The 15,097-nt window shown below is 49.8% G+C and overlaps 1 protein-coding gene across 2 annotated transcripts in view; it reads right to left on the bottom strand.

Annotated features, from left to right (window-relative positions):
- Positions 1–15,097, bottom strand: part of PMFBP1 (polyamine modulated factor 1 binding protein 1) — a 145,772-nt gene that overhangs the window by 79,006 nt on the left and 51,669 nt on the right. The window contains exon 3 of one of the 2 annotated variants that reach the window (XM_059714013.1): positions 10,227–10,310. The exons of the other annotated variant lie outside the window; for it this stretch is intronic. Within the exon in view, the coding sequence (XP_059569996.1) occupies positions 10,227–10,310 (84 nt within the window). The remainder of the gene's footprint in view (positions 1–10,226; positions 10,311–15,097) is intronic. 2 annotated transcript variants of the gene reach the window in all.

Genomic DNA, 15,097 nt, shown 5'->3' with positions numbered 1-15,097 from the left:
GCCAGCACCCAGCACCTAGCCGTGGCACCTGCCGATACATCCACCAGTACAGACGCTGCTATCCAAGCGCTCTCTCACACCCAAACCACCCACCACTTTCGCTTTCATGAAGCCAGAAGAACTATTCTTCAAATTCACCCAACGCTGTAAAGTCAGAGCTGTAAAGTCAGATCTTTTCCTCCTTTAAATGTGACTAGCTATTTACTCCCTAACAATTCTGCTTCAGAGCTGATTTAGCATTTTTATTGGAATGTGAAAGCTCTTAAAAGAAGAAAAAAATCTAATCAGGCAGAAGAGATAGAAAACTTGCTGAATTTTCTCTCCCCCCTTCGCACCCCCTCAATCCTATCAAAAGCACATCTTCCATTCATTGCTTCCCGATGTCATTATGACAAGCGGCTACAAATCAATAGCAGAAGGAAAGGCAGGACCAGCCCGCACTCGCCAAGTGATAAAGATTCACTCTCAGCCCCGATTTGCTAATAGCACATAATAGCAGCCATTGGCGCCCCGCATTAAATCATACATTTCACTCTGCGTTTATTATGGGATTTTTAAAACTCCTCACCAAATTGGATTTTCTCGACGGTCTCTAATTTCCACATTTATCATTTAAAATTAAACTCCTCTGTGGGGAGGGGGAGGGGCAAGGGGGAAGGAAGAGAGAAGCCAGGCAATTCTGTATTTTCCTCTTTCTGTTTTTTATGAAAACCCATAAATAATCCCAGGTATCATCACCATCAACAGTGAAGTTTTATGTACATAAAAATGCCAGAAGTTAGGCTGAAATGGCTTGGGGACTCTGCTTACCTACATGCAGGTCTGTGAAAGGAGAGCAAACAGTAAGAAGACAGATTTAAATGAAAGAAATTCAATCAAAATGATCAACAAAGTATGCTAGCATTAAAGGTGTTATGGAATATTACCCTGGATTTCTAGGCTAAATCCCCAAAGCAACTAAACTGAGAGATCTTGCAGACCTCAAAATCCATGTCTGCCAATCACAGAAATGCGGGGCCTCACTCTGTTCACAGACAAGCAACTTGACAACAACTTACCTCCTTAAACAAACCCATGCCAGACCTACTTAACGTACCCTCCCAGTCCTTGCAGTGGCAGGATAACAACAGCGCCCTCGTCCCCCTTCTTTACCTGTGGCAGGTTAGGGTGTCCTTGGTGTTTTGGGGCACTGTGCCTGGCTGTTGTGCAGTCTTAAGAACAGGGCAGACCAGGGTGTCAAACATACAGCCTGCTGGGCTACCTGAAGCGGGGAGGGGTCTGCTGCAGAATTCAGGCCCCTGGGTCCTGATGGACATGGCTGGCGGTGGCAGGGGGCGAGAGCTGTGCTCTCTCGCAGCCCTGCGCTCTCTCGGCCCCACCGCTGCTGCCTGGGCCCACCCTTTGGGGACACTGAGCTTTTTGCATCACTATTCTACGCACTCTGGAAAGTCGAATGAAAAATAAGAAAAAGGTAAAGCCGTGCCATGCAGCTGAGGGGGAAAGGGAAGTTTTCCGGGACCACGGCAGGCTCATCCTCTCACCCAGGAGGGCTCAGGAACAGCTGGGGCAGTTCAGACATCTAAGACTAACCATTGATTTTGCCTCCCTCATTTGGAGGAAGCCCAGTGACGTGCACAAACTGCTGCCTGTGGGTAATGTTCCCACCCTGAGACTTGCTGGCATCAATAACTCCTTCTGCTTTACACTGCCCTTACCTCCCTGCAGCCTGGCTATACTACGCGATTCCTCTCCTCTTCGTTTCCAGTGCAGGGTCTCTACCACAGAGCCACCACAGATCTTTACGCCAGCACCCCCTGAAACCACTACAGGATGGAAAACAGACGGTGCAGGTTTCTCACATTGTTCTCATGCAGAATGGGCTACCTGCCCGTGTAACATCACCAATGTTCAGCTCTGGTTTCAGCATGGCAGCCAGGAGGTACCATTGCAGACCTCGCTCGCTCGCTCTCCCTGACTCTGGACTTTACCCAACGGAGCAGCACCGAGAGGGCAGCGGCACGGCTGGAGAAACCAAGTGTCTGACACAAGGCTCGGACCAGTTCAAGCTCACCTCGGCCTGCTTACGATTACAAGCGTGCTGCTCTTCTGTGGCTGATAAAAAACATGTGGCACCTCTCTAAATTAAAGGATGCGGGGGAGGAGGGGAGTAGTGACACCATGCAATAATCATATAATCGTGATTACAGCATGGTGTGTCTAGGTCTACAATAAACTATCACAGACTGCTAGATTTACTTAAAGACGAACGATAAAATTGAAATCTCTCATGCACATGATTCAAGAAGGGGGGGAGAATCACCCCCTGGTCCTGAACTTGCATGACACAAGGTCAAGGTCCTCACCAAGGCCCTGGACATTGCCAACTGAGCAAAGGGAAGGGGTATGAAGATACGAGAAGGAAGGCTGAAAGCCGCTGCTCAGCTCAACATGGCAAAACCAGCTCCTAATCCCTCAACCAAAGACACCCTCCCTGCTCCCTTCCTTCTGGCTAAGTAGGGACAGTATCACTGTCCAGCCAGTCACGCAAGCCACAACTGGAGTGTCATCTTCAGAGGTGTAGTGACATGGCTGGGCGCCTGGGCCAGCTGCCGCAGGCAGCCACAGCAACTTCTGGTTCCCACTGCCACCACTGGCGCACACATTTTTTCTGCTCGTTCCCTGCAAGTCAGTGCCCCCTGCCCCAGCTATGGCTCTGTCATCTTCAACTTGAACTGCTCTGTCTGTCCTCATGTCTGGGCTGAAGTTGAGGAGGCTTCCGGTGTAGCAGCACTAAGACGCAGCCACACAACGAAAACCAGCCCCATGTCCTTCAAATCCCTCCTGAAACCCCTCCAGTACTGTATTTGGATTCCCAATGGCCTACTGGATTCCCAATCTATCCCTGGTCCCTCACCTTATTCTTAACTCAGCAGTGCCACAGAAAAGGGACATTTCTGTTCCGCACCAGAGCAGCACTGAGCACAAATTGGTCCTGGCCCTGGCCCTGCTTGGGGCTCCAAGGCCTCACAGCAATCAGCTGCACTGCAGAGAAAGGGCTTTAAGGGAACTTTGGAAACTAGCTAACTGTCCCACTTAAGGTAATCACAGACTATTAGCAAAGCCTGACAGCTGGCCACTCCATCTGGTAAGATGGCTGAAAAATATACTGGTCCTTTTCTCACAAAGATGCAATGTTTTCTGTTCCTCCTCTTTTAAAGTCCACTTGGGTGGGCCAGGTTGGTGGGAAATGCAAAGTCTAGACCACACGATAGAACTGTAGAAAGTGAGGGTCGAAGGGACCTCAGGAGGTCATCTAGTCTGACCCCCTGCTCCAAGCAGGACCAGCCCCGACTACATTATCCCAGGCAAAGATTTGTTGAACCGGGCCTTAAAAACCTCGAAGGATGGAGATCCCACCACTTCTCTAGGTAGCCTGTTCCAGTGCTTTACTACCCTCGTGAGAAGGTTTTGCCTACTATCCAACCTCAGCTTCCCTTGCTGCAGCCGGAGCCCATTGCTCCTTGTCCTGTCACCTGCCCCCACTGAGACCAGCCCAGCTCCATCCTCTTTGCAGCCCCCGGCAGGGAGGTGAAGGCTGCTATTCAATCCCCCTCAGTCTTCTCTTCTGCAGACTCAATCAGCCCACTTCCCTCAGCCTCTCCTCACCCGTCCTGTCCTCCAGCCCCCAAACCATTTTTGTTGCCCTCCACTGGACTCTCTCCAACGTGTCCACATCCTTTCCGTAGTGGGGCGCATACCTGGACACAGGACTCCAGAAGTGGCCTCCCCAGTGCTGAACAGAGGGAAGAATCACTGCCCTCCATCTGCTGCAACGCTCCTCCCAATGCACCCAGGATGCCGGTAGCCTTCCTGGCACCAAAGGCACACTGCTGGCTCCTGTTCAGCTCCTTGTCCCCTGCCGCCCCCAGGTCCTTTTCTGCAGAGCTGCTGCCCAGTGAGTTGGTCCCCAGCCTGTCCCAGTGTCAATCAGGCGCGTGGGCATCCCATGGTTTCTCTCTCTGCGATGGAGCGTCTGGGTATGTGCCCTTCCTGGCAGTTTCATGAAGCATCCTGCCATGCACTGATCCACACACTGCCACCAGGCATCTAACACTTGCTTTCTTCCTGGACAAGGAATCAAAGCTGGACATTTGCAACACACCAATCTCCAGCTGACTGGAGCATGTGGATACTGAACAGTGAGTGTCTTCAGCCCCCAGGGACATCTTTCCCTTCATCTGTACCTGGGCTGAGCTGCTGTACAGGAAATGGTGCCCAGCTTTGCAGAGCAGAGGCTTCCAACCTCCCAAAACCAGGCGTAACAAAGCAAGAAATCAGGTTCTGAACAAAGCCAGTGCGGGGCATTCCCCAAACATGAATTTTCAAACACCTCTAAGCACCTCACTGGAGAATGCCCTGAACCCTGGCCAGGACAGCAACGAGAGCAGGCCCAGAAATGAGAATGAATGGAAGCAAGAAGATTCCTGAAGATTTATTCCACACACAAGCATTTTTTGGAGGATTTGTATGGTTTACTTAATAGGTTTCCCATTTCCTCTGAGAAGATATCAATAGCAATGAAGCCTCTCTCCTATGTCCTAATCAGCAGATCAAAGTACTGAAATGGCAAAAGACTTGCGCAAACTGAAGAGAAAGCAGAGCTAAATTACTGAAGAGATCAAGATAGAAGCTCATTTGTTTGCCATCAGAGGCAAAACCTTCATATTTTACGAGCAGTTGGGTACTCCTGGTTTCCAGCTGAGTGACTTGCTAGTCAGCCAGCACCCCCCTGCAGATTTAACTTATCCTATGCTTGCTGCGGCCGCTTCAAGAGACTCCTCGTCTTCTAAGGATGCTTCCCCCTCTTCAACCTTCTCCTGGACCCACAAAAACGCAGCCCATGTGGCACGTCTATAATTTACTTGGCTCAGAAGATTTATATTGAAAGTGAGTACCATCCCTACATACAAGAGGATAAAAGATGAATGTTTAAATAATTTAATTAATGATTTGTATAAATAACTGAATATTCATTTGGCTACAAAGACAGCCCTATAAGCCCAGCATTTGTGGCACCCCTCTGGCATGTAGGTGGTGGCCTCCTTGCTTGCCTGGTCTGTTTGAGTTTCCACTTGGGATATTCCTTAGAGCAGAAGCCTGACCGCAAGTCTCCCACCTCCCAGGCAAGTGCTCTGGCCAGCATGTTCTCATGGCAGTAGCATTTGGAGTGGAGCATTTCCATTTCCTGTTAGGATCATTTCAGTTTTGCTGCCAGTGTTCAGTCTTGTTGACCATCCCATCATGCTGCAAGCCTTTATGTTCCCACAGGCTTTTCTGAGCTGGGAATGAAGATCACAGATGAGAATGGGTACAGGAGAACCAGGAGGGGTTTTAGCTCAGTCATTTATCCATGGTAATTTCTGTTACTGGTAAAACATTTCCGGTTGTGAGCCAGGACTCGGGTTCTGTGGCATGCACATCTGGTCTTATCATCAGGATGAGGGAGAAGTCTCAGACAGATGCGTCAGCAGAGCCATGAAAACAGCCTGTACAGCACATGCCAGCTGGTTCCCCCTGGCACTACCAAACTCTTAACCCCAGGAGTAGCAAAATGCAACACATTTATATTGAAGTGTAAAGCTATTAAAACATCCAGCAGAGCCCCTGCTTCCTGGGAAGGAAGGCAAGGCAGACAGAGTCATAATACAAAGTGTATGATTTTGCAAGTGCCCAAGTCACAGTGCCTGCAAGGCAGAGACAAATTGACCTGCCTCTCTCCTCCTCATAAGGGGGGGGGTGTTGTTTTTTGTTTTGTTTTTTTATCAGAAAGGGCTCCTGCAGCTGCTGAAGCAATGGCACTGAAAGGCAGCTTCTAGCAGCAGCAGCAGCTCCCAAGTCACTTCACAGACCAGCCTTCTGCAGGAATTGTTTTTCAAATCCCCAGCTAGCCTTCTGACCACTACAAGGGTTCAGATGCCAGCAGTACCACTTGCTTTTTGCTGCTTGGGAATAGGTACCAAGTGCTAGGAGACCAAGATGCAGTTTACAGGAGCGAAGGGGGTTTTTTCCTGCAGCTGTGACTAGTCTCTTATCCCACAACTCAGTGATATGCAAACCTGCACCTTTCAAGTTCTCCAGCACTAAAGCCCTGATGCAAAGCTGCAATTACATCAACCGTTATTCTGCCATATCAGTCCCAGAGACCAACCCAACCCAGTGAAGCTGATTAGTAGTTGAACAGCTGCCTGCATGATGCTTCAAAACACACAATTAAAGGGAGTAACACAGAGGTTGCAGGATCACAAGAGTTTCCATTTCAAAAGGCAGCAGGATCCAGGTGAACAGGGAAGCCAGTTTTAGCACTAGAAATATTAGGCGTTTTGGAGCACTGGGATCAAATCTATCAGATGGACTTGGACCTGGAGACTCTGCCACAGCCCACCTAAGGAAAGTAAATTAAGATCAAGTAGTCCTGAGTAAAGCCCTCCCTTGCCACACATGCTCCTACCAAGTGCCAGGTGGAACAGCTGCCCCTCGGCAAGCCCGGACTGCTCTAGCATCACCCAGGACCTGAGGCTCCTCCTGATCAGTCCCACAAACAAGAAGAGCCAGCTGTTGGGGCTTCCAAGCATTTCTAAAGGTACTGCGCTTGAAAGAGAAGAAAACAGGTAAAAGCAAGTGCACACTGGGAGCTCCATTTTGTAGGGTCCCTCAGGCATTTGCTTAAAAATTCAATCGTTGTGCATTTCTTCCAGGCCTAGTGCAAGTCAGGAATGCTTCCCTGTGTCTGGGAGTCAGCAGTTCGTTACCTGAGCCCCACAGGTTTCTTTGCAGTGCACAGTCCTGACACAACCAGCTACCTGCTCACAGGCAGCAGAAGTGGGCCTCAGTGCATTACTGTTAGTCAATTCTTACCAGGATAAAACTCAAAGGCCCTGCACAGGGAGGGCATCGCCGGCCAATACAGGGTAGGAGACAGCCCGGGGAGAAGGGCTGGATTTGTGCTACAAATCCCAGCGTGTTGGATCTCACAGGGCCCCTCCAGTTGCCGAAACAGAATTTTTTCCCAACCCGCAGCCAAAACAGAACAGCTCACTTCAGCCATGGCCCTGAAAGCCCACAGGCAGCTTGTCCATTTTGTAAAAGCATTTGGGCAGGTCCGAGCTCATCTGAGGGCAGCAGAGATGGCTGAGGAAAGACCCATCCATAAGCACACAGGCTTCACCCCTCATCAAGGACTCATCTACGGAGTGGGAGGTGGGCAAGGGCCCTCCTCTTCTCCACAACCGACTCTGCCCCTGCAAATGTCTCCACAATAGTGACAGCCAGACAGACAAGGGAGTCTCTTACCCTGCCAGCACAGGACACGTCTATCTACATCACCCCATCACCAGCCCTAATCAAGATCAGAGCCCTACTGTGCTACACACGGGGTGCATCTGCACGAGACAGTTACTGCACAGCAGGCTAATTAGCTACACAGTAAATGTCTTGTGTCTACACGTGCACCCCTATTAGGCTGGAGTAAACCAACTTACTCTGCAGCAGAATAGCACTTGTAAAAAACACTCCACAGCAGCACACGTGTAGGCACTGACGGAGCTGGCTGGGCGTGAGAGTGCTTCAATGCGGGGGCTGCCTGCCAGCTAGCCCCACACTCAAGCACCCTCGTGCCCCGCCAGGCGCTCTGCAGCACGCTGAGCCAGGGGGAGCAGCCCAGGGCTGGCAGGCTGAGCCCTCCGTCCCCTGCCAGCCAGGGCTGCTCTGACCTGGCCCAACATGCTCTGGTCCTGGGCGCACGTGTAAATGGTGTGCCCGAGAGCAATCAACTCTGGAGCAATAAGCTCGGGAGTTTATTGCTTCTGGTTAACTGCATGTGTAGATATGCCCACTATGTAAAACAGAGGAAGAAGACAGTCCCTGCCCCAAAGAGGTTGAAGTCTAAGAAGAGATTTACGATTCATAAAGCGGAGGAAATCTAAACATGCCTGCGTCGGAAGTGGCTGCTCAGTCCTGTTCTAGTAACGTGTGGAGCCACTGCTGTCTGAAGACACGCACTTCATTTGCAGCACGCAGTTAACCCCGGCTCGGCAAGGAGGAACAATGGGGCTGAGGCTTTTCAGCCAGGCTGACAACTGGTACGACCGCTCCTGGCCACACAGCTGCAGAAAGGGGGCAGCGCTCGCGACAGGCGGACGTGGCTATAGCTGTGAATTTCTCAGGAGTGCTGGAGGCTTTGCCCCCTCTGCTCTGCAGACTGTAAAAGCTCTCAGTTGTGAAATACACAGCTTTGGGGGGGAAATGCTCATTTAATTCAACTAATTCCTCTTGGTATTCTGAGGAAAACAAGGTTTGCAGTGACCCTGAAATTCAAAACTGACAATTGCCTGCTGATCACAAGTATACGCTTCTTTTCATACAATGCTTTTTCGAATGGAGTCAGGAATGCCTCAAGTCCCTGAAGTGCATAATAATTTTCCATGGATTTTCAAGTGCCTTTTCTTGCCCATTCCACAAGATATTGGCCTATGACTTGGTTAAAATATCTGTGCAGATGCACTTTTTCTGATGAATAAAAATGGCATAATAAATAATTAAGCCTTTCTAGCTTATTAGTAGAGCATTTAAACCTCATTCTCAAGAGTATCCTTCACCTTTCACAAGGCTGTTCACATTTTTAACTCCCACTCGATCACATACAAGGCACAGAAAATACTGACGGAGAAGAACGCGGGTGTCTGGCGTATAATTTCCATGTCACTAGGACTTATTTTTGCCCCCTCTGGTGCGTGACCAGCCCCCCGTCTAATCAGCTTCACTCCCAAGGATTTTACTACCACCGCTACAGCCCTGCACAAGGACGGCGCTCCTGCAACAGCCGATCATTGCCACTGCTAAGAAGCAGGCAGGGGCCACCACCAGCAGCCTGGGGAGCAAGGCCATGCTTAAATGCTTTTCTCTCTTGTGCCTGTTTCCCTGTGTTCGCAGGGACTTGGTGGATACAGGCACAGAAAGAACAGTGGTATTTGCTGGGGAATATGCCATGGTGAGCACATGAGAGCTACAATAAGACACAGGATTAGTCTGTGAAAATCTGTGCACCAGCCTTAATTAAAAAACCAAGAAAGTGTTCAAACCTTCTCATTAAAATATCATTAGCAGCCTGATTCCAACCCACCAAAGGCATGGTGTTACATGTAAGGTTGCAACTCTGTCCTTATGCTTTTGTCATAAGCCTTGGCATTTCTGCAAACTGAAGGTGTAAATTCAGCTCAGTTGAACTGCAACACAACAGGCCAGCTAGGTTTAAGTGACAGCCTTAGCTCTTAATTCCTTGGCATTTGTGCGCTGCAGTCAGACCTCTACCATCATTTGAATGCTGGGTTTTATATTTAGTTTCATAGGGACTGCTTTTTTTTTTTTTTTTTTGCCAGTTCTGCACTCTAAGATTACTGCTTTTCCCTCACTGACTTCCTGAGGCTATGGCCCTTGGCAAAGAGAATGACAGGCAAAATATTTATAAGCCATAGACCTGTCATAAACTCCAGCCAGTCGGAAGGGCTGGTAGTAATATTCCTACTGCAACCTTATCGAAATCACGGAAGAGCTTCAAGAATTTTCATTTTTAATCATTTCAAATCAACCTATTTCCCAGACCACATAATCGAGCTGTCCGAGTCCAGTGGATGTCAGCAGGGCCACACGTTGCTTTTTCAGCCGGAGAGCAGAAGCCATTATAAATAATACTACAGCCTTCATGATGGAGATTGTCCTTTCTACAACTTACAGCCTGGAGGCTTCATTATTCCATTGGCCGTAATTCAATTTGCCCCTTCCTAAAAGATCTGTTTCTGTGACCCACCCCCACCCCTGGAAACATGCTCAGCTAATAATTTCCGATTAATGCAGTCAATTACTAACTCACCCCCAACCCCTTACTATCACCTGATTGGGCCAGAGAGGGAAGGAAGCGGCAACTAGCTGGAGAGGGATAGAAATGGGGGTAAAATAGCAATAAAAAGTAATTACATAAAAATGCTAAACATATTACATCTGTTAGTTTGCTTAGCCCACTGGGCTTGACAATTCCAGGTTTCTGCCATTGTCCGTGCTCAGACAGACAAGAATAAGGAAAACAGGGAAAGGATTTTTGAATAAGATTATTAAATCAGTGCATGAAAAATAAGAGTCGTCATTACACTGCAAAGGGAGAGAGAGAAACTCACTGAAATTTCTTTCTGCAGATTTGCCTTTGTGATCTGCAAGGTACTGTTCTCCTGCTTACACTCCGTTACCCTGGCAACGTACTCCTGTAAAATAAAGATTATTAAAGCGCATATGATTATTTGGTGGCTGAGTGAATGAGGCGGCCGCTTCTGAAATTCCTTATCAGAGAAATTCAATTTTAGGCCAAATTGTGTTTTCACCGCCTCCCAGCTTCTCCCTCCCCCCGTGCAATACCAATAAAACCATCATCTCCCCAGCCGTACACAGTATTTGTCACTAACTCTTTCACGCCTTCCCTTTCCCATTCCAGGTTTTATTTTTGCTTCATGAGAGTAAATTCTTTCCCTCGCTCGTGCAGTTTTTTGGTGGGTTAAGGCTTTTCAAATAGCTTCAGACTATTTTTCTTCTGGCATGTACAGCTAGCAGCAGCAGAGCCGGAAGGAGGGCTGGTGAACACCCCTGCCCCGCCGCAGGAGAGGACACCCCACGCCGGGACCGCCCTGGTGCTCTGCCCCTCGCTCGGCAGAAGCCCAGAGACGCCGCTCACGAGCATCCCCGTTCACAGAGAGCCGCTCCCACCGCTCCCTTCCCCTGAGCCCCAGCGCCCCGTGGCAGTGCCACGCTGCCGGCGCTCAGCTCACCCCCGCACCAAACAGCAGGGGCGGACAAGTACTTTGGGTGGAGGGCCGCCTAACGAGTTTTGGTGAGCTGGAGAGGGCCACATGGGTAGCCCCGCCCCTTGACAGTTGCCCCACCCCCTGGTTGCCATATTGGGAAAGGAAGTCCTGCCCCCTACTCCCGACCGTTGCCACTAGCAGTCCCTCCCCTTGCACCCCCGAAATACTCTTTTTGGGACAGGGTTGCCACCCTGGAACCGGGAAAAAACCACTCGTACACTAAAAGTCAAACACTTAGTAGAACAGATTTTAATTTTATTTCAAAAAATATTTTTGTCATGAGTTGTGTTTGCATAGCATATTTAGAGGGGATTGCATAAGGACTCAAAAGTAAATTCTTAGTCTTGTACATCGTGCGTGTGTGGGTATGGCGGGGTGTTTGCAAGCTCCCACCCAGCTGCAGCCTCAGCCCCAGCCACTTTCCTGCCCGCTGCCAGGAGCAACCTGGAGGCAGGGGAAGCGGAGCAGGTCCCCGGGGGCTGCAGCAGCAACAGCCCTGCTGGAAGCGGTGCTGGCTGGGCCGGGAGGAGCGAGGTGCAAGAGTGTATATTTAGGGGGGGGTGTACACATGGATGCTGCGCTCCCACCCTTGTGGGTGGAAGGGCTGGACGGGGTGCAATTTTTTGGTGGATGCTGTGGGCCGGATGAAGGTGCTTGGCAGGCTGTATTTTGCCTGCCCCTGCCGCACAGCCTACAGAAACTCTAGGCTAATATCTCCCTAACCCAGCAAGTACTGCTAGAGATCATACTCCATCCCAAAATCATCAGTGGTGTCCAGGAGACAGAAATCCTGCAGCGGCTTAGCAGGAAAGCCATGCCACAGCCTTTGTAAGGCTGACTGGGATGGCAGGGAGCACTGGGGAAGGCGCTGCAGCCCGGGGAGATGCACCGCGGATAGCTTTCAAGGGGCTGGATCGGGCAGCCGAGGCGTCTGGGGTTCCTTCAGGCTGCCCGTCCGAACAGCCACCTCGCGCCTGGCTGGTCTGCAGCCGCCCCGAGTACAACGCCGCTGTGGGCACGCTGCAAGCAGCGCCCACACTAGCTCCCGCGCAGCTTGCTTGGAGACGTGTACACAGGTGTGAAGGCGCAGCCTGCGCTGGGCCCACGCCACGTGGCTACAGACCCAACAGGACAGACTCAGCCACTGAGGACTTTTAAGGCACTGAGTACTGGAATATTCTAAACACCGACCGCTGTGCTCCGTTACTATGGTGATTTATGCTATTCCTATACCATAAATAGATTAAACAGCACAAAGAACATCCAAAGGCGCTCTCCCCTCCTCTGCCCATTTATCTGTACTCCAGCCGTGCGGGAGGGGCTGGCCCCGTCGTGCCAGGGACCGCGTGCACACACGACCAGAGGAGAAAATACGACTCCTGCCCCAATGGGCTTACAAGCAAGACGATCAGATAAAGCAAGAGCCATATTTTTCCTTCTTTTTGCTTCTGCTTCCCCCTCTTCTCTCTCCCTCTCTGTCTTTCACAGATTACCATTATGGAAGCACAGCATTACTGCAGAAAGGCTTTACTAAAAAAAGCTGTATCTTGCATTTCTCGGAGGCCCCTGGACTCAGGTTTCATCTGCAGCAAAGGCAGGAGCGGCTGACAGATGAAGCGAGTGGAGTACAACCTGCTACTAAGAGGGCCTTCCTCCTCCAGCAAGGACAAGAACAGCTGATGCGCACGGCAGACTGTAGCTCTGGTAAAGGGTGAACTACAGCATCCTGCCGCGTGGACCACGGCAAAACTGGAGGCACCCTGACAGCAGAGCACTGAAAGCCTGAAAGCAAAGGCAGCTGTAAGACGTGTGGGTTCAAACCCAAGCATGTCTCCAGACTCCTTTTTTCTTTTCTTTTTTAAAGAAGAGGCTCGCCCAGGCTCACACCATTTGATTTTTTTTTTTTTTTAAGAAAAGGCTGTCAGTCAGCCCCCAAAACTGCTCCAGCACCCCTTGTCCCCGGGGTTTGGTGTCCGAATGCAGGGTGCGAGCGGTGCTGGTGGACGGCTCGCAGGTGCCAGGCACTGCCAGCGCCGGGCAGCAGGGGGCACTACCGCCCCACCGGCTGCAGGAGCCCAGCCTTGGGGCGTGCAGGGAGCCGGAGAGCAGCATCCTGGGCTCTGCACAGCCACGTGGACCTTACCCTGGCACGGGAAGAGAGAGCAAGGGCCAAGAAAGGCAGCCTGCCATCACAGCCAATATCCCAGGAGGCGAGCAGGGAGCGCCGAGCGCTCCCAGCAAACGGGACCGGATTGGGGAGAGCAAGAAGTGTGCTCTGACCCTGCGGAGTTGCTTTATAGGCAGGAGAAGCAGAGCATGGCCCAGCCCTTCTCCCTGAAGCACGCTGCTGTGCGTGCTACATGGGGGCAGGCAGGCGCAAGGGGAGACGAGGGCGCAGCTGGGGTGGGATGACAGAAGAACCAAAGGCGATAAAACACGGAGTCTTTTGTTTGAGGAGCTGCACAAATTAACTCCAAATTACTGTCACAGGCAGAAAAAAATGGAGGCTGGGAGGCACAGGACTTGTTGCTGCACTCCATCTTGCCTTATTGTGGTGTCTCTCCTCATGTAGTAACAGCTAAAAGCTATCCCCTTCACGGTACTGCAGCTTTTAATATCTCCTCTTTTTTCCCCTGCAGTTTAATTAAAAAACAATGAACCTTTTAAGTAGCTGAATGAAAAATATAAAATTGCACTGTTCTATCAAAGCTTAAGATCTCCACATTCTGTGAGCATGGGGAGAACTCAAAGAATTTACTGGGAACTTGATTACACTCAAGTCCCTTGCTTACCTTCATCAGAAGGCTGGAGGCTGAGAATTAAAAATCAGGCCAAGGTAGATGCATCTGATTCAGCAGGCACAGGGGATTCGACTCCTTCAGGTAGTATTAAACAAAATTACACCGACTCCAGAAAGGAAATGAAATTGCTTCTTTTAATGATATCAAACTCATAATTGCTCCTATTTTTCTTCATGTTTAATAACTACGAGCCTAAGCAACTAATAGGCTTGATGTGCAACAATTAGTAAGCATCTGAAATGCAGAGTGGATGAGGCACTCAGATGAAGAAAGTGATGGCAGAAACTGCACAGGGTTACAGAAAAATCAGGGTGAATGTGTTTCTTAGAACTAAGTTGCATGCTTTTCTTGCAAAAAAGTAAATTATAGAATTTAGGACTCCTGAGTTCATGTCCTTCTTTACCACAGTCTTCCTGTGCAACCCCAGGCAAGGTACTTACCTCTGTCCCTCAGTTCCTAGTCTGCAAACAGAGAATAACAGGTCCCCCGACCTCACAGGGCAGGCAATGCAAGGACAAATACAGTACAAGCTGAGATGTTCGATACTCTGATAATGCATACAATAAGTACATGCAAGGGCCAAGAGGCCAGCATTTATTTTTTCTAGCGTATTAAGAACTATCATGCTAATTTTCATTCCAAGATTGTGTTCAGATTAAACTATACCTAAATATTCCACTCATTTCAGCACTGGCTTGCTCCCAGGTAGCCCAACACAGCCCCATCAAGTGCCCAATTCCTTCATTCAAGTCACTCATCTTGGCTACGCTCAGCCTCAGTGCGGATTGAACAGCAGCAGTGTACTGCTTTTGCCCTAGTGCCACATTTTGAGGTTAAACCCCACAAAAGCAGCAGTTAGGAGATCGCCAGGTTCTACTCCTGACTAGCCCTAGTGGAGTGATGCTGGCCCATTTAGTCAATCTCTTTATGCCTCATTTCTCGATCTGTAAAACGGGATAACCCTACGTCCCCTCAATTTCAGAAAACATTTCCAGATGCCTGTGCGAGAGCTTGGTGCGAGTACAAACACTTGCTACACTCCTGTGAAGGCCGAAGTCGAACCTCTTGCTAACACACATCAGTCATCTGCTGCTTTGTAGAAAGGTTGATCAGAAACCGTCCCAAGCCAATGGCGCTTGCCGCCAGCCTCCTCTTTCTCCAGACCTTGTCAGGTTTTCCTTTTTTTGGCAAGATTACACACAGGGATGACAAAGGCAATCATGTTAAAGAAGCACACTTGGATTTTTCCAAGGACTCTTACTGCCACATGACATTTTGATTAGACGCTTCCATGACGTGGAAATGAAAGAGCGCACATCAGATGGACCCAACACTGGCCTATGGACAAGTCTCAAAACACAGCTGTCAGTGGGCAGGTATTGGGCTGTTTGG

The sequence above is a fragment of the Alligator mississippiensis genome, chromosome 10 (assembly GCF_030867095.1).
Source record: "Alligator mississippiensis isolate rAllMis1 chromosome 10, rAllMis1, whole genome shotgun sequence".
Lineage (NCBI taxonomy): Eukaryota > Metazoa > Chordata > Crocodylia > Alligatoridae > Alligator > Alligator mississippiensis.
The sequence above is the reverse complement of the archived record's forward strand: the minus strand, read 5'-3'. Positions and strand labels throughout refer to the sequence as shown.